We start from the raw sequence: 20,805 nt of genomic DNA, 5'->3' as shown, positions 1-20,805 counted from the left end.
TTCAATTTACAATTCCTATAAAATTTGACTATTCACTTCTTAAAGCATATCTCAAGGAATAAAAATAACTACATCAGCGAGAAGTCATTTATTCCTTGAGCCAAGTGAATCGATCTAAAATAATCAGTAATCCCGTATTCCAACAAAAAATTCCTTATATTCCATATTGGGTAATATCTGTTTGATATAAGCAAATGCAGGACAGATTTTCTTGGCATTTAGACAATGTGAATATGCTAAAATATACCAAGTTCGTATTTCTTTAGAACAAAGAATTTAAGAGATCTCAAAACTTTACAATCCATAAAGCAGCCCAAAAGCAGAGAAGGTTGAGGAATATAAGGAGAAGTACCTTTCCAAGTCAAAGCCTCCGATGCCAAGAACATAATCCAAATCAACTTTACCATATGAAGTACGCTTCAAATGAGCCATGGTATTGATATTCTGTTTTTATCGTTAAGGAAATAAAAAACTTATAAATTCAATAGGTGCCCATATGATAAGAGCTCTAAGTTGATCTACATACCCTTATTCTCTTGATTAAGGAAGAGATCTCTGGCTCGCTCACAAGGTCAGTCTGTGACAATCAAAAGTCATTTGAGGCAGGTTAAGTACAAATTATGCAATGACATTTTAACGACCTTCAAGAAAGGAACAGGAAGGACTATTTTGTAACACCATTAACTAGTGAAACAAACTTAGCGATGCTTTATTTGTAGTTATACTTCAGTAAACGAAGGGTTCCAGGGAAATCTTAGCAGGGGGGCTAGAGCTCATAAAAAAATGATTGGTTGAAAACTACTAAGATAATCTTTGATAAATACAGATGCTTGAAAAGAATTGTAAGTCATGAATTAAGATCGCATAAGAAATCCTTGTTATAATGCATACTAAAACTATAGGGGTTTGAAAAATCAGAAGTTCTGTACATTTAATAATAACTGTAAAAGATGGAAAATAGGGTGCTTTATAATTATACATAGGATACGAAAAATTATTTTTGTCAACAAAGTCATGATTATGACATGCATCACAACAAGTTAATATTAATTTGGTTTTATGACATGGAAAAATCACATTTAACAATAAAAATCTTCAATAAATTTATGGTAGAGGATAATTAAACTTATGCTTAGAAGAATCAATTAGTTCCACGTCATGGAGATCTCCTATAGAAGTAATTTATTTTGCAAGAAAATCAATGGAATAGCATAAAGGGCAAAAGAAAACATATTCATATAAATATTTTTATTGAACTTGAGAAGAAATCATGTACCCACAAGAACTGCTTTGACAAAAAAATTGTGTGCAGGAGGTATGATGCATGCAAACTAGAAAGGAAATGTCAAGATAGGAGAACACTGGGACAATTAAAACCAAAATCGATTCAATCTAGAATGCAGACATTCAAACAAACATCAAAACAAACGAAAAGTCGAACAAACGAAACAAAATTATAAAATAAAAACACTATCATGAGAACAACCGGCAAGCGGTTTCCTCACATGCAATGAAATGTAGGTAAAATATGAAAAGTGTTTAGAGCTTGCAAACCAATGGTCCACCACAGCAACAAGTTCCAACGTCCAACCAAACTCCTCCAGCAAATGTCACCAAATTCTACCAACAAACACCTCCAATAGCTCAAGAAGAAGGATGCAAGTGGAGTGGAACTTGCGTAGAGAAGAAGAGATTAGAAGCCAAGACGAAATAAAGAGGAAGAGATAGTTGGAACAAACTCTCAAGCTTTTCCAAGAAAGGAGAAGAAACCCTCAGGTTTTTAGAGACTTATCTCAAGATAATCAACAACCTCCTCATGACAAATACATCTCTAATTTATAAGAGAAAAGGGGGAGCCAAACAGCCAACTTCCACCTCCAACCGAACCAATCAGGTAAGGGGAAGAGGAAGGCCAACAGGCAAAACAAAACAGCACCAGAAAAAGGCAGCACAGGAACTGGGTAAAGCAGCCACGAGAAAGCAACCAAGGAAGAAACCGAAAAGACAACACAGGGGACCGGAGCCAGCACCCAGCAAAGGGAGGAGAACCGGCCACGGGAAACAACACCAGGAAGAAACTGAGGGGTCACAAAAAAGGTGAAGAGGCAAGTTCCAAATCCACATAATGAGCTAAAAGAAAGAGTATCTTTTCAAATTAATGAGCTAAATAGTGCAATAACTCTTCCAAATAATGAGCTAAACATCATCTCAAGCAATAATGAGCTAGGACCAAGTAGCTCCCAAATTTTCAGCTCAAAACCAAAGCAGTCAAGGCCCATCGGAGAGCGGCCAAGGCCCAACCCGAGAGGCAACAAACAACCCAAAGACCAAAAGAACCCAAGAAGCTAGCACACCCAAGGCTTGCCATGCCCAAGCACTACCTACTCATGATCATTGGATGATCTCCATCATTGGATAGCATTAAAAAAAAAACATAAAAAATAACTATAATATTCAAATTACAATAAAACAAAAATAAACTAAAATATGCATGCATCAAAGTACGTTGAAGTTATTAAAAATTACTATGATAAAGCATTGATAGGCCTTGAAAGTAGTTGAGTAACCAAAATGTTCCTCATCACAGTTGCATTAAATCAATAATCAAGATTAAGATTGAATGTTTTTATATTATTATGAAGATGCGTACAATAGATACTCAAAATAAAGTGCTTCGATGCATGCTCTTCATAAATGATAAAACTCTACACAATTAAACCTCTTCTACCGAAATAGGTAAGAAAAATAAAATAATGGAGGAAATTTTAAGAAGATAAAATAAGAGAGACAAGTGAAATAAAAAATTTTATATGATATACAATTTTACCAGTCAGAAATCAATAAGCATGAGCAAACACAACTATAAGATCAAGTGATACCTAGATCTAATAAGTTTTTCATCTATTAGCGAAAAACAATAATGAGCATATAGATAACAATGACATAACTTCTATATTTAAGATAGTATGGTTAAAATGGAAAAACAACTGGGAAATATGCATGAAAAGAGAATATCATGGGAACCTAAAACTGAATTCTATAAAACATCAATTATTCGCTCAGAAAAAGATGGCACTTACCATTATGAACCAAGCTTCCTATGCTTAAAGTTCCATTTTTCCCTGAGGTAGATTGGATGTTAATTAACCATATTTCCCCCCATAATTATATCGGGGTTTATTTAGTTATGGGTTCCTACTTCCTATGAGGGCAAGCCCCCATAATTAATTACCCCTCCTATTGCATAGAAGAGAATTCCTGATTAAGGATAAATTAATTTTTAGATGTGCAAGATTTTTAATCTTGATCGTGGAGGATAGAGATAGACCTGATCAATATCACATGGTTTCGTCATCTCGGGAATATCGTAGGTTTCAGTCTGCCAACACTAACAATTGTTGATCATAGCATCCAGGGTCTGATTAGCAGCCATGGATTGCCTCCTCTCAAGGATCCCAAGTAAACTAAAGTGATTAGATGTGGATTTTTGTGTTATTATGGTTTGATTTGGCTTAGGGCTTACGGCTCTACTTAGGAGTTGCCCGAAGGTTTAAGTTTAGGTCAGGGCTTATGGCTTCATTTAGAAGCTACTAGTATGTTCGGGTAGATCTTATGGCTTCCCTTCAAAGTGGCTTGAGTTTTGGGTTAAAAGCGGGTCTTACTACTTAGCTTGAAAATAGCCCAGTTTGAAAGTGGATAAGCCTTATGGCTTCTACATTTAGAAGTGGCCTGATTTTGGCTTAGGGCTGGTTACTTTCGCTTGGAAGTTTCCCTAGCATGTTAATTAAGTGTAGAGGTCTTATTGCTTTCATTTAAAGTAGTCCGTGTTGTTTGGAAGTGGGTCTTATTGTTTTCATTAAAAGTAGCCCGAGGTTTACTTCACTAGCAAGTTTTCTTAGTGTGTTAATTAAATCTCGGTCTCACTGCTTCACTTGGAAATAGTTCATGTGTTATCAGGGACATGATATCTGCCATAATAAGTTTTCCCTTCTACCCTGATTGAAGTAGGACTTACGACCTCTATTAGAGGTTTCCTATCGAACTTAGCTTAGCGAGGATTTTGCTGCAAACACTTAGTTTTGTACTTTTCACTATCTCGACGTTAGTCCTAGGGTTTTGATTAAAACAATAGCATCTTTACGTAAGCAATTGGCTTCTAGTACTGTATAATATAGTTTTGCTTCTGCCAACAATGTTTGACTCACACTACTAGCTCTTCTTACTTATTATGTTTCAATACTAGTTTTGCCTATAATAAAAGTTTCACTTTTCAATATTAGTTTTTTTACCACTCTGCATTGACTTTTATTTACTTATTTGCAAGTATTCTTGGCTTCCACGGGAGGGAGTTTACTAGTAGCTGGAGCTTACCAGGAGCTAGAGCTTTCTAGAGTTTTGCTAAGGGTTTTAGTTTGTTGATTTAGAGTTCTGTAGTTTTCTTTATTTTATGTTGGTGTTTTAGTGTTCTAGTTTTAAGAGTTTGAGTTTTAGTTGGTGTTCATTTTACTTAGGTTTGTTTAGTATAAACATTAATTTTCTTTCCTTTTATTATTATTATTATTATTATTATTATTATTATTATCATTTGATTTTATTTTTTTAATTAATTATTAAATTAATTGTTTAATAAGATTTTTAAATTGATCAATTACTCAATTAAATAAATTTTATTAGAAATTGATTAATCAAATAATTAAATGAAAGTTTAATTCAATTTTAATTAAATTTAACTTAAAATTGATTGGTTAATTAAATGAAATTTAAATTTATTTTAAAATTAATAAATTATTCTCCAATAGTTTCTAGAAATTCGGCAATATCCCAGAGCAAATTTCGCAGCTTTCTGGGGCAATTTTAACAATCTCCCGACATCCCCTCCTAGCGAGGGGAGGTCGGGAGGGCACTTGCCCTTTCAAACCCGCCCAGCCAGATAAAATTCGACGATCGAGGGCTTCAAAATTAATAAATTATTCTCTGATAGTTTCTAGAAATTCGGCAATATCCCAGGGCAAATTTTGCAGCTTCCTGGGGCAATTTTAACAACCTCCCGACATCCCCTCCTAGTGAGGGGAGGTCGGGAGGGCACTTGTCCTTTCAAACCCGCCCAGCCAGATAGAATTCGACGATCGAGGGCTTCAAAACGATGATGGGTCCCGGAATCGGTCTTCAAGTCCTCCAGCGAAACATTATTTTGTAATTTAGCGTTTCCCCGAGATTTCGACAATCTTACATTGCCTCCTCCCTATGAGGGGAGGTTGGGGAGGGCCCTAGCCCTTTCGATTTGCCTCCTTTTCGGTTCAATAGGATCCGGATGTTAACCATACATTCCCGGTCCGCGAACCAAACCGAACCTAATTGGCTGGATATAATTCGACAGGCGAGGGCTACGGGGAAGAATCGACACTGGAATAAGTCTTTGATTTTTTTATTAAGCACATGTTAAGAAAATTTTAAAATTTGGCGCTTCCTCGGAATTTTGACAAGCTTTCGGTGCCCCCTCCCCCGAGAGGGTAGATTCGGGAGAGCACTCGCCCTTTCAAGTTCGTTCGATCGAATTAAAATCGATGTTCGAGGGCTTCGGGGCAAGAATAAACCTCATAATCAATCTTCGGCTCTTCCATTGAGTGATTGCGGCGACTCCCTTTATTATTATTATAGGGGTGTCAATATTGGACCCGACCCAAAAATTTCGATTTTGGGTTGACCCGAACTTGAAATGGGCCGAGTTCAGGTTGAACAATTCGACCCGTTTCAAAAATCGGTTCGGGTTTGGGTTGACCTGTTGACCCAAAATTGACCTATTTTGATCCATTTTTTACCCTGAAAACTAGCAATTTTTTGTTGGCATTATTATAGGGGTGTCAATATTGGACCCGACCCAAAAATTTCGATTTTGGGTTGACCCGAACTTGAAATGGGCCGAGTTCAGGTTGAACAATTCGACCCGTTTCAAAAATCGGTTCGGGTTTGGGTTGACCTGTTGACCCAAAATTGACCTATTTTGACCCGAAACCTATTTTGACCCATTTTTTACCCCGAAAACTAGCAATTTTTTGTTGGCACCGGGTCATTTTGGTCGGGTTGGGTTCGGGTTGACCCAAATAGTGCCGGGTCAATTTCGGGTTCGACCCGAACCCGACCCGTGAATCGGAATTGACACCCCTAATTATTATTGGTATTATTATTATTATTATTATTATGGGAGGGAGGCAGAGTCGGCACTCAAGCTCGGGTTGGATGGTTGGATCGGGAGGGTCGTGTGCTATCAAAGTTGGACAAAGGCAGCTTCAAGAGGCTTATGAGACTGGAACAGGAGCAGGGAGAGAGTTTAATTGAGGGCTTGGGAGCAGAGGTCCGCTTCGGCTTCCTTGCGTGCGAGAGAATTTGAATGAACTGTGTGACGAGAGGGAGAGGGGGTTCAAGAGTTATGTCGTTTACGAGCGATGTGGGTTAGATGTGGGTAGTGGAAGCCAATTGAAGTGGGACCATGGATAGGTTAGAGGTCAACAACAACCAAACCGATAATCTTTATATAGCTCCAACTGCTAGACAATAAATAAGCCAATAACAACCAAATTGACTGTAGCTAAAATAACATTACTAGATGTGCAACAAAAAATATGAAGGTTAGATTGACAAATTATTTTATGAAAGGGGCTATGGGTTAGCATCTATTAAAGATAAGAAATGGAAAATTAGTGATTTGGGCGCGTACAATAGAGGTTAGAATATACATAAATAATATAGGTAGATAAAAATAATGGGAAAGGATTACAAAGAAAAAAGAAGACTTAAAAGTGACATGAATTGGAATTACAAAGTTTTAGGTAAAATAAATTTAACACATCAAATAACACCCAAATAAAAGGAGGAAGAATAAGAACTCAGAGTCAATAAAATAGTTAGGATGAGGATAATGATGATGATGAGCTCAATAGGCTTAAATAGCACAAAATCAAATTGGTAAATAAAAAAGTATTATGCATTTCAACAGAAAAAAATATTATAAACATGCTGCTAACTAGGAAATTTCTGTTTCTGATATTTTAAGCATATTAAAGAAACGTAAAAGCCACAACAGGCTATAAAGGTTACAAAGCACCTTGGATTTCATAAAAAGGTGCATTCAAGGACACTAGCCTTTGCAAATATTACGCACACAAAATGTTTACCTTGTTCACTATAATCCTATCTGCATATGCAATTTGCTCAACTGCTTCATTTACTACACCATCAGGTTTTTTCTCATCCAAATGAATTCCAACATGCTTTGAATCAACAAGAGTAACAACACCATCCAGCTTGACGTCATTGAAAATCTTATCCTCAGCATAAAATGTCTGAATAATTGGTGACGGATTAGCCAATCCTGTCAAGGGGTGTAACAAATTCCAATAAGGAAAAAACTTCACATAAAGGAGCACTACGAGGATGCATTCGAACTGCAGAAACAATTAGGAATAAACCTGATTCAGTATAGAATTAGTACCTGCACATAAGCAAATACAAATGATGGAAAAGAAAAGAAATAACAGTAAAAAATATTCTTAATTAAGATAACAAATTATATAATAAAGACTAAATATTCACTAATTAATAACTTTCAATCTAATAAATCTCTAAGATAACACTCCCCCACAAGTTGAAGTATTTATCAACATGAAGATCCAACTTGCCGCAAAGCTTAGAAAATCGAAGTGGCCCTGAGCCGCTAAAAAATTTATATGTTAATTGATCTTAGCTTAAGACATGAATGATGATTCTTTTTATCGTAATTGCTTTTTTAATGAAACAACAATCTACTTTAATATATTTTGTTCTTTCATGAAAAATATGGGGATACTAGTAATATGGATAATTTCCTATTATTTACCCTTTAGAATGATTGGTTAACTAGAAAGTCAAACTATTCAATCAGGTTTTTTATAATCACTCTATTTCAAAAATGTAATGCACCATAGATCTATACTGAACAATCTGCTATTTACTTCTCAGTGAAATAAAATTTTCTCCCACATAAGCACAATCTGCTATTTACTAGTAATATGGAGAAGTGTCGGTGCATCTTGTCCAAGATCGCATCTACAATTTCGCATCCATTCTCCATGTATTAGATCATTGTCCATGTATTTTTCCAAGATCACATTGTTAGCATCAAATCTGGGATTATTGTTACAACTATCACGTATGACATGTATTCCATGCCATTTCTAGCGAATCTTTACTCCATCTTGGTTTTCGTCCTCAAAAGGGCATTGTACTCTAAAATACATAACTCAGAACCAATTTCGACCAATAGTGCAGTAATGCAAATTTAATCAAACAAGATGATCATGAAGGACACTTCCTGACATCTAAATTGAACAGAGAACAAATTGGAGCAAAAATTAAATCCTAAACTCATTATGAAAGAGCAATCGATGAGCAATTAAAGCATGTTGTTGGGCTGGCCCTAGTCAACAGGAAGCAGGTCAAACCCCCTCCTATATGATTGCCGCCTAAGCCGTGGGCCCCACAGGTCTATTTAAGGGAGGCGGCTAGGTTAGGAGGGAAAGAAAATTTGAATTCAAGTAAATTAAGCTTTAAATAGGCATGAGAGGCTAGGGTTAGGGTTTATGTTGATTATTGTTTCTCTTGGAGTTCTCGTTGGTGGTTTGGGCTCTCAACGTTTCGTCCAGAGATTGAGAGAGAACGATCATCCTCTTAAATTGAGGATCAATTGTATTATTGCTTTATATTTGCTTTGCTTTGATTTCCCTAATACAATCTATTGTCCTGGGTTGATGTCGTTGGCGTTCTTGTGTTCTTTCTCGTTATTTTTACCAATTTATCGTTAGGGTTGCTAGCGAACTCAAGTAATTTCGATAGGATTACTTGCGAACTCAAGTATTTCCTATCAAATTTGTATCAGAGCAAGTCTTGGAACTGTTGGTGGGTTGATTTTGGCGAATTTCAATGGCAGAATTTTGGCAGATGAAGGAGGAAGTTCCTATTTTTGTGATCCAAATCCATATTTTTTTAATCTAGAAAAATCCGGATAGAGATGGTGGCCATGAAAGTGGATGCGCTGGAAGAAAAACCTAAATGGGAGATGAACCAAATCAAGACAACGGTGGAGGGCAGGATTTCATCCATGGAAGACCAAGTTGCCGATCTCCGGGACATGATGAATAAAATGTTAGAAATCCACAACCAAACGGCGGCTTCAGTGGCAAAAGGGTTAGAAGGGAAGAACACGAATTCTGAAATTCGTAGGGAGGAAAATAAGGTGGAGATCATGGAGGGAGAAAAAAGAAAACCCTATCTGGAGCCTTTCCAGATGGAGGATAGAGGAGGTAGGTATGGGAAAAGGCATGTGTATGGGGGGCGGAGCAAAGGGATGCTGATTGGGAACACCGGGAGGGATATTATGGCCACCGAGGTGCTGAATTTGAATGAAGGATAGGGGAATTCGAAGGGGGTTTGGAATTATGACAGGGCAATGGAAGATTGGGAAACGTAGGGAGGGCCAAACACTTGGGAGAGATGCAGTTATGGAGGAATAAGGGGAAATGGGGGAGATCAAAAGGTGAGGAAGTTGAAGATGCTCATATTTGAAGGGAATAATGCATATGGGTGCATTTATAAGGTTGAAAGGTGCTTCGTCGTCAATGGGCTAACGAAGGAGGAGAAGCTAAACATCATTCACAGCACAATATTGCAAGCTCATGAGCTAAGGAGAAACTATAGAAGAGTGGGATGTGCAAACAATTGAAGCTAAACAATTGGAGCACAAGATTGATTAATTGGAATTGTAACCAAATAAACTCACCACATGCTTGGTCACCAAGTGATTAACTCAAAGATTTCTTCAAGTGCCGGTCAATCTTTGTTCTCTTTGCTGATATCCTCATTGTTCTAGAAACAATTAACAGCTTGAAAGATTATAGTTAAAAGGATGACCACTGCCTCCATTGGATTGACAGGTAGTTAGACCTTAATTTAAGACCGTTGTAAGAGAGGGAGTAATGTCTTGAATCTAATTGGGATATTAAAGAGGATGCTTAGCAGTTAACCAAGTTAATTAGTTTGAGTAATTGACATTAATTAGCATTGTACTCTATAAATACTCCCAAATAGATAGGATGATAAACATGAAAATGAGCGAATGAATTTTCCTTCACCTATCTAGTTCTATTTTCTTTTCTTTTTGGGGCTTGAAATGTTCACTTTGGGTCAGGGATCGTATCAAATTCTCATTGTGAGCTTCTAATGCCACAATCTCTGATGCAAGTTAACCTTCTAATGCCATTATAAATTTATGTATGGAACAGAAATGAAAAGAAATATGGCTTTCAAAAAACCGAAGTTGGAAACGAATTTGCATTACATTCAGGGAACAACCCACCAAACGTATGTCTATCAAAGAAAAACTACAACAAATGAACAAATAAATTGTGAATAAGATATCCAATACCACAGGAAGGGAAAACAGATCAGAGAATCAGCAAAAAGCTTCAATTTATGTGAATCATTGCTAGATCAAATTGCACAAAACAGAAGCTGTTCAGTGAGACTGAAACACAATTAATAATAATAATTAATTCACATGTTAACGTAGGCATGCAGCTCCAAAAAAACATTTTACCTGTGGTCTCTATTACAATATGATCAAATTTCCCTTTTTTCTTCTCAATCAGCTCAGAAATCATTCTTACAAGATCGCCTCTTACAGTGCAGCAAAGACAACCATTGTTAAGCATAACTATATCTTCAGCTCCAGTAGTTTTTGCAGCCACCAAAGAACCATCAATATCAATTTCTCCAAACTGAAAATAGAAACATATGATGATCTAAGTGGGTTAGAAATTAAAATCTCAAATACTGCAAGTAGTAACTTTCAAGGTATTACTAGTAACTTGGGTTGAGCTGTCAATTGCACAGGAAACTGTATTTAAAACAACCAATAAGAAAGAAATATGAAACCAACTCAATCAGACAAGCTTAAGAAAACAAGTCAAAAACAATTTACAATTTCAATTTAGAAAGCATTTTATTTTGAGCAATTAGATCTCTAACGGAAATCAAAGTTGCATCTAGTCCAATTTCCAGGTTATTCATTTTGCTTCGGTCCATGATTTCTGTTAATTCTTGTTAATTCCGTTTCCGCTCCTAAGCACCTAAAATGTTTTTCAAGCAATTTTACCTCCTTAGTTGCAGATAGATGAAAACATTAAAAAAAAACATCTTAGGTATGTTGAGGACCTTGGAAACACAAAAAGAAAAAATTTAGAAACATAAATCGGAAGCAACCAGATAAACTTATTACCCAAAAAGCTCTTAGTATTGGTATTTTAAGTAATTACATAATACATTAGTGGAAATTTATTGTTATTATTTAGTGATCTCTCCAGCTCACTTGTTCATCCCCGACCCACCCACCATCCCCCCTTTCTTGCTCGTTCCTTCTTCCATTCTTTGATTCTTTCTATATGCCCCATCTCTCTTTACAACGAGAAAGAACATAAAAATAAGAGAATATATATTTGTACGTGCTTGTGCTGATTATGTTAGTCATTTGTATAAGTGTTCATGCACCTACCACCAAATTAAACTTTTTATTTGAAAATTTATTATATGCTTACATTACTTGTTAAAAACGTTTAGTTATAAACAGGGAAAAGCTCAAAACATACTAGTATGCATTCATTTCAACATTTCAAATTTGATTAATGCATGGCATAAAATAGAAATGCCAAGCACACGAATTGCAAGCCAAACGCCAAAAAAATAACACTCTTAGCTCGGTATGGTACATAGTAGATTCTCACGTTGTCTCCTTTTTAACCTGAAAATAAAATTATTGCACATGAATGACAAGAATTAGACTATGAAAAATTCTTTCAACATGATTAATAAACAATCAGGATTTTCTCGGAACCAAAACATCCAGCTCTTACAATAAATGAACAGCACAGCTATGGAATAGCGAATATTAAAGTGTGCTATATTTCAAAGTAAAGGACCTAGAAATTAGGCGACGAAGTTCATAAAAAAACACAAAATATACCTCATTCTCGATAACAGCAATGTGCTTTCCATGGTCAGCAGTCAAAATATGGTTTAACAAGGTTGTCTGCAGAAAAGATCAAAAGAATAACGCAAACCTAATTAGTCAAATTATAACCTTTAGGGTAAACAATCAGAAAAAAATCACATGGTCATATATAATGTCTACCGTCCCTACAAACATTTGAATGGATTTATTCGATTGACATTTGTGCACCATTAGTCCTATTTTAGAACAACTAGTTCACCTAAGGCAAAACAAGCAAGTTTGCACTTCAAGCTTGTTTACAAGCTAGAGATTTTTCATTGCTTTGAAAAAGAAAAAAAAAACAACGCTTTCACCATATAGAGGACAGCTGCAAAAGAAAAACAGTTCAACAACGATATTAAGATGAGATGACGACGACAACATTGAGCATTTATCTCACTACATGAATCTTTTATCTCTATTATATCTTATTAAGAGTCAAATCCTCATTTAAATCTAATAAAAAATATCATTTCTAATACTTTCTAACCAAGATTTTAAGGTCTATCACTATCTTTCTTAAATAGGCCGGATCTAATATATCTATTCTCCTAATCAGGTGATTGGAATGCCAACATTTTATGATATGCACGCGTGAAATAAGACTAAATAAAAAAGAAATATAAGAAGAGACGCTCATGCAATATGGTAAAAAATCAGTTCCGAGGTTGCTTCTCCTGAGCACGCCACTTTCAACTACCACCAGAGGCAACTTCCTCTGTTGTAAATCCTCTATTGTAAATCCTTCTCATAACTTTGACACTCAGCTGGACAAGACCACCATCTTCTAACTTTACCGTATCCAAAACAAGATGTCAAAGCTAGTGAGGCAGGTACTTGGCATTCTTGATGAGGCACTTGAGCTCTTGCGCAAACAACAGCAAATCACAGTACTCTCAAACAATCATCCAAAGAATAAAACTCCGCCTCAGTTGCAACGAGCCCCTGGAAAATTATTAAGTCTTGATGCAACTCTTCACCCTCTCAAGAAACCCCGACATTAATTCTGATGAGTTATTGGCAAGGGAAAGCAAAAACTAGCTCACTGGTTGCATGGCCTTGGGAAGCTCAATAATGCCAGATGCATACTTCCTTAGTTCTATTAGTATATGAGCAAAGATATAAGATAGTATTCTCATCCTGCTGAATTGTATCACCCTCGGGTAAAGTATTTATAGAAAAGAACTCATCACAATTTGTGGTGTTGGTGGGAGCATCTTCATGGAAGAAGATGAGTTTGTGGGGGTTTTGGAGAGGTTAGAGGATAACTGGGGTTATGTTTTTGTGGTTTTATGAGATGATCGAGGACTATATGATTGGATGGAATCATTATGTAGAGTTAATGAGGAGATAAGGACATGTCCACGGGTGTTATTACACTTGGCTGAGTGATGCGGAGGTAATATTAGGGATTATAAGGCTATGGATGAGTTATGGGAGAGAGAGGAAGCCTTATGGAACTTAGATTTTCAGAAGAAGGAAAACCCGAGCAATGGCTTTAGGATTTTGATTGAGGAGATGGAGGTTGGTGGATATGAATTAGTCGGAGGTTACTTTATTGTGAAGGAAGAGAGAGAGGCAACTAAGGATAAGATCTGAGTGTTGACCAAAAGTTGGGATGAGAAAGAGAGTGAAATAAACTAACAAGATAACTAAGGAACTTATCAAAGTTCCTCGTGAATCAATCCACCATGCCTTAACCAAAATTTGCACATGAGCAGACAACTTTAATGATTCACTCTACCCATTCCAAGGGTTAAATAGCGCTTAAATAGAGCAAAAGAGAATATACTACATGGAACAATTCATGAGGGATTGATTCAATGGATTTGCAAACTCATTTATAAATCTTCAAGTGGTCAGCAAAAACTTTTGGAGGGAAAGTTAATTGATTTTTATCACAAATTGCTGCATAGAAAGTAGAAGGGGCCAACCAAACTAGTTTGGAAGGAAGAGTGTTCTTGATTAGTGCATATTTTAATCGATGTATATATCCTTGTGATGCATCAACCCACCATACCACAAAGAACTCTACTTCACGGAGTGAAAATCAACATAGCCATCCACATGGTATGGCGCAAACTTCTTAATCTCATTGTCGGGCATCTATGTGTTTTGAAAAGGAGATGTATTATTTGTAGCGGTTGGAACTTCATCTGAAATAATGTCTTTCAATTTGTAGAAACTTTGGATAGAGAGGAACCTTAAATTATTGATCTTTATCTCCTACAAGTAAGGTTAATCTGTAAATCTCAAGAATTCTAATTCCTTGATATACCAAAATATCTTCTACTGTAAAAAATATGACTAATAAACATGTGCGGAGGACATTTTTAACCAAGCTCTCCTCTCTTCTCATTTTATATGTTATTTCTCTCTTTTATTGTAATTTCTATTTTTTTAATAATTCCCTCAAAAGAGACCCTTGAGATAACCTTACTCTATAAATAGAGAGCTACCTCCTCTCTTGTATTCAGTATTTGGAGATTGAAAAATACTATATTTTCTTTCTTAAGTTTCTTTCCTGTGTCCTAGCCAAGCCAGGTGGTAGTTCCCTTCTTCCCCAACCTGAGATAGGTTGGATCTTTTATTTTCTTCCTTCCCCCTTCATCAAGAGCCCTGCAAGACTACTGTCCACCATGCTCCCAGAGGCCTACAATTGTTGGCCACTGGCTAAATGGTGCTTGCACCTCCTCTAGCTGCCATTCTGCTGCCTACAGCTGCTGGCACCATTTCCCCTTCTCCTTGCTGTCGTTTATCCCCATCTATCTCGAAATTGGACCCAGAAGTGCTATTCACCATTCACCCCATTTCCAGGCCACCAACCTGCTGTTCCTTCCCCTCCAGCATAGGAATGACAATCTTTCTTCATTCCTACAGCCAACAAGGACTGTTCTACTGCAGTCCGCTGCCCTGCTCAGCAAGGGAGGTGTCCAACCTGTCTACCTTTCCTTGCAATTTTCCTTTTGTGGGTCATTCCAATATCACTAAGTATAATCACAAATTTATTAGTTATTAGCAATCTTGATCTTTGCAATTTTTTCTGCCATCCAAATTTCAAATATGTTTAAATATTTAGGAACTTGCATGTTTCTTTGGTTCGAAGAAAAAAGTAGAACCATGTAGCCTTTTTATAGAGTTAGGACAGTAATTTCATTTAGTTTTCACCATGTTAATATAGTTCTACCAATTCCTTATTCCTTAACAAGTATGTTGTTTCGAGATTCAAGTAGATTTTAGCATATCCATTCATTTTGACAAAAATAACTCTTTGAATCATCCATATTATATCAATCACAAAATTCATCTATCCTGGTTAGTCAATCTATGAATTTGTTTGGGTCACAAACTGATGGGGACATCAGCAGCGATTTCGACACATGTACCTTCAGGAGATGTCGGAGATCGACGACCACGATCATGATCTGTATTTTCATCATTTTATGTAGTAGTTTATTTTTATTTTATGTTTTTTCGTTTCGGCCTTCCCTCCCCACAGCTTCCACGGCCACCCCACACCAGCCGTCAGCCAACCTGCTTTCAAAATCTGAAATCCAATTTCAAAGCCTTAATTTCTTTCCTATTCTACATCCCCCTCAAATAGGAAAGTTGGTCTTTTTATTCCTTTTCATTTAACAGAAAAAAAAAATTCAACGTTTCTAAAGGCCCAAGGTATTTTAGGAGATATTCCCAGCAGAGCAAATATGAGAATCCAATTTCAGATTTGAAATTCCGAAAATTCCAACGTTTCTAAATGCCCAAGCTATTTTAGGAGATATTCCCTGTAGAGCAAATCTGAGAATCCAATTTCAGATTTGAAATTCCGTGAGTTTCTTTGAGGGCCCACGTCATTTATTTTAAATACTCCCTCAGCTCTTCATGGGGCCAGACACCTCCTCATCCTCTTTTCTCTCTCCAATTACAATCATTACTCCCCATTAACTCCCTTAATCCCTCACATAACTGCTGCCACCTTCCTTTGGAAATTGTTTTTGAATTTTCAAAGAAATTTCCCCTCCACGTTTCCTCACCAGTTCGGTTTAAGAAATCTGAAAATTTTCCTTCAGTTTTCTCTCCTACCCGAGCTCCTCTCTGCCATGGGTTTGATTTTCCTCACCAATTCTGCATGATGGAAATTTGCTGTCCAGCAGATTTCTGCAGGTCCACACTAGCTGGACAGCTCCAGAAGGCAACCCATTGCTGTCCAGACCTCTCTTGTCTGCTGTTTTGCATTTCACGCACCTGAAATCTGCTGTTTAGGAGATCGGGAACATGCTTTCTTGCTGTCCAGCCCGCTATAAGGTCTTCAAACACTGTCCAAACATTCCAGACCGCTGAACACACCTTTAAGAAACCGCTGTCAAGAATTCCATACTCCGGTCACCTATCCAAGAACGACGATCTTAGGCTCCTTCTTCCTCGGGGTGACCTCGGTTCTAATGTGGAGACTCTTCTTCCGCTAAAGCCTAGACTAGTTGAGCGTATGGAAAAGTGAAAGTTCTCATTATTAAGTCATGGATTCTTGTGTATCGTCGTAGTTTTACATTTACTCTTTGTGGTTTCTTAAATCGTTTGGGAATCGGATTTGCTCTTCTCTGTCTAAACAAGTTAAAAACCAAGAATTCTAAGGATTAATCATTGTTATAAGTAATAAACTTATTGTGGGATTATTTTGTTAAAACTGCTCTCTTTAATTTCCTTAAAGTAACTCCATCGCATGTTTGTTTTACATCACAAACACAATTAAAAGTAATGGCTTCATTATTTATTTTACTACAGAGATCATCATAGGCCTTAATTTCAAATATAGGTTGGAGTATTTGCAGTCTCCAATTAAAATTGTCATCTTCTAATGAGGAAAATCAAGTTAGTGTTGGTAGCAGGTGAGGTTTGACTTATAAGTGTTAAAAGTTGCATTTGTTTCTTCTTCCACATTGCTCTTAAGATCTCAGATTTTGCAAATTTTGAACTTTGTCATCGGTGCCTGTTTTTAAGTATGTAACAGTTTGATGCAAGCTGTCAAATTGATCTAAAGGTACTGATCATAAGCCATGATTATAATCACATCAAATGCAATAAAAGTGCTTTTCAAATAAAAAAATGCATGATGCGATAAAATGGATGCAAAGTGGTTTGAAAAAATGGCCTTCAACTCTTCAAGCACTTATTTTATTATTTTCAACAAGCAAAATAAATGGGTAATCACTAAAAATTAAAAGCAAACAACAAGTAATGTAGAACTAGATGCATATGTAAATATCCAATGTTAAAATTAAATGCCTTAGATTAGAGCAACAATAATTATTCTAACTTTAAATATAATTATTCAATATTGTAGCATCTTCAAAACACTTAAGCTCAATACACTAATAATGGTAAAATTTGCCACAAGATTTGCAATAAATTCATGTACTATGTGATAGTTTTATTAACTTGTTTCATTGTACATGACTTGAATTTGATTTCATTCACTTGCACCGCAACATGAGCCTTTGAATATGTCAATCAGCTAGCATCACAAATCTCCTTAGCCTTTGAATATGTCACTCATGAATATTCAAGTATGCTGCCTAAATATTCTGTTGATCTTCACCTGTGTGTGTAAGGTCTTTCTTGGAATACCAACGAGTGTTTAGACATATTAAAAAAGCATGAAGAGGGTGAAGAAAACAAATAATGACAAACACTAAAAAGATACATCCTACGTTGCAGTGACAATATGGGTATGAAAATTGCAAACTAGGCTTAAAGTTGTGCCTTCTTGTTGTGAGGATAACTTTGAGGATGGCATATGGTGACGGAGAGCGATGGTGGTAAAACATAATGAAATCCAATGATGGAGGCAGATCTTTGAATGATGGAGGTGGACATGCAAATAGAAACATGATACTAAGATGATGATGATTCCAATTATGATAATTGTCAAATGTAATGAGGCCTAAGTAACAAAAATGGTGATGAAGGCCAAACGAAAAAACCTTCCCAAATTTAAAAATCTAAAGCTCTTATACCATATTAAATTGAGAAAAAATTCTGCTTCGTTAGATGTGCCTAGATGCGGCTTGTATATAAGAACATATTATGATTTCTAGGTCTAATTACACAAGAAATAAGAAATATAATACACTACAAAACAAGAAACTTGAATACACCATAAAATCACCTAAAATAATCAACATTCCTGAGCCTTTGCCCTCATTAGTCGCTCTCTTTGTGCACTCTTTTTTGTGATTGCCCCTTCCTATCATCCTCGTCTATCATTGTACTCACTCCATCACAGCCCTCAACTCATTGATGCCACCTTAAGATTTTTTTATGAAGGAAATTTTATTCTCACTCTTTAAACCACTGAACCCATTTCCCCCTGAATGTGCAACAATTTTTAGATAATCTTTTCAGGGTTGCATTAATTGAAGAATAGGACTTACGATATGCTTATCATCTGGTGATTAGACCCTCTTGGTTTTGTGGCATGCTTTAGGCTCTCTCTCTCTATCTCTCTATTGCTTTCAGCTTTAGGCCCCTATACTTGGCAGATGATGTATAAACCATAATAATATGTTATTGAATTATTTGACTTTAAGCTTTATTCTCAATCTACACTAGTAAGGTTGTCAAAGGCCCATGATTGATTGTCTTTATTGTACGTTGTGCTTTTATTTACATCCATTTTCATCACTTGAAATATGATTTTTGTGCAACTTAGGAAACATCTTATCAGAAGAGAAAACTCAAGAAAATATAACCAAGGTGACTTGCTTATCAAGGTGATAATGACAATGAATTGATTATCTTTATTATTAGTAGATTACTACAACATTGATTGAATTTACTGGAATTTATTGTACTCATATATTATGCTCTTTAACATCATATGCATGTAATCTATACCACCAACCAACCAAATTATATTCCATGTCAGCGCCCCAAACTTCTTAATTTTCATGCTCTTCATGTCATTTACATGCCTTATGGCGAGCCTATGTTTATGCAGGTTGGTGCAATTGAATTATTATGTAATTAACGTTAGAGCATAAATTTATATTTATGAAATCCTAGTAGATCAAATGTGACATTATTTTGCTTGAAATAATAAACCATTGGTCCTTTTCTTGAACTGTAACTTGAAAATAATATATTTTGAAGGGAAATGTTGCCGGTATGTTTGCCCTATATCCAAGTAAATTCAATCATTATTAAGTTCATGATCAAGATTAAGTTCCTCTAATAATACAACTCATATTTACAATACTAGAACACCGTGATAAGTTAATAAAAAATGCAAGATGCCAAAATTCAACCAACAGTTTTCTAAGCCTATCTCAATAACAATTATTCTTCTTCACCAACCAAAATTAACTTAACTTAAGTCTTCAGCTTTCCAGCACCTGGCCTAGCTTGCCTTAAAGCACAGCCAAAAACTCAGAGAGAGGAGTTTAACCGAAACGCCAACAAGCTAACATAAACGGGAAAAGGATACAATCGGTTCTTACTAGTGTATAGCAATCTTCTAACCTTTCCAGAGCCAAGAAAACCAGTTATAATGGTGGCAGGAATTCGATCATCCGGAGGAATCTTCGTCAGCACATCGGAGCTCTCCTCCGTCGTCGCGGCGCTAGTTACAAAACTGCGCAAGAACGCTCTCGAGCTTGCCAGCCCAGGAAGAACATATCGAAGGCTAGTCGCCTTCGACGTCGCTCTGTTAACTCGCACCGCAGCGGCGGCATATAGCCTCCTCGAGCCAGAAAACTGGAGCAGAAACGGTCTCCTTAAGTGAACAGCGTCGGCGGAGAACCGCTTGGCGACCCCGACGAAAACGGAGCCGATGTCGGCGGAAAACATGGCCATCGCCGGAGGTAAGAAGGCGACAGGAGAGGCTTATCTGTAAGACTGTAACCTTGGTTGCGACTTAAAGCCCCGTTTTTTTTGTTTTTTTTTTTTTTTTGGGAGATTTACATACATACCATCTTATACTATTCTATTTATATATTTAACACTTAAAAACTTTAATATTACATACATATCACTCTTAGTTTATTTTCATATCAAATATGAGTGATAGAAATGAAATATATGAGTGATAGGAAAGAAATATGAGTGGTATATTTGATATTAAAATAATATAGGGTGGTATGCATGTAATATTAAAATTTTGGGTGTTAGATAGGTAAATAGAATGTTATAAAGTGGTATGTATATAAATTTCCCTTTTTTTTTCCAGCACATTCGATCGGAGTACAAGGTAATTTATATTAAATGGTGATTTGATTGGATTAATTTAGGGATAAAGTATTTGGATTGTGGAAATATAAAATGATGTAAAGTATAGGAAATATAATATAAAATGAAATTATTTATTTTTAGTATAAATCAAATTATTTTGATTTTGAAATAAAATGGTTTATGTCACAATTTTGCTTGACCGTCACTCGTCATCGGTAGCGGTCGTCGTCCATTCGGTTGTCGCCACCATCGTCCCCCGCCATCACTGTTGGCACCTCTGCTGACTATGATTGTAATAAGGATGGAGCATGTGGAAGACTTGCATTTGGATGTGAAAGAAGTGAAGCATATGAGTATATCATGCCCTACTTCTCAAATCCTAAAATCATGAAAAAGATACGATAAATGCATGGATAGGAAGGGCAAAATGGTCTAAGAGTTCAGGCAAATTTGTGACTTTTTGCCCCTATCTCTCTTTAACAATATCAATGAGTTAATCTATTATA

At 36.3% G+C, this 20,805-nt stretch overlaps 1 protein-coding gene across 1 annotated transcript in view; it reads right to left on the bottom strand.

Moving 5' to 3' along the window:
• LOC110104010 (P-loop guanosine triphosphatase YjiA) overlaps window positions 1-20,004 on the bottom strand; it is a 31,486-nt gene extending 11,482 nt beyond the window's left edge. The window contains exons 1-6 of the mRNA XM_020832939.2: window positions 19,592-20,004; window positions 12,050-12,115; window positions 10,628-10,808; window positions 7,173-7,369; window positions 527-577; window positions 353-444 (exon numbers count right to left, since the gene is read on the bottom strand). Coding sequence (XP_020688598.1) covers window positions 353-444; window positions 527-577; window positions 7,173-7,369; window positions 10,628-10,808; window positions 12,050-12,115; window positions 19,592-19,924 — 920 coding nt within the window. The 5' untranslated portion in view covers window positions 19,925-20,004. The remainder of the gene's footprint in view (window positions 1-352; window positions 445-526; window positions 578-7,172; window positions 7,370-10,627; window positions 10,809-12,049; window positions 12,116-19,591) is intronic.
• Between the last annotated feature and the right edge of the window lie 801 nt (window positions 20,005-20,805).

The sequence above is a fragment of the Dendrobium catenatum genome, unplaced genomic scaffold, assembly GCF_001605985.2.
Source record: "Dendrobium catenatum unplaced genomic scaffold, ASM160598v2 fragScaff_scaffold_847, whole genome shotgun sequence".
Classification (NCBI taxonomy): Eukaryota; Viridiplantae; Streptophyta; class Magnoliopsida; order Asparagales; family Orchidaceae; genus Dendrobium; species Dendrobium catenatum.
The sequence above is the reverse complement of the archived record's forward strand: the minus strand, read 5'-3'. Positions and strand labels throughout refer to the sequence as shown.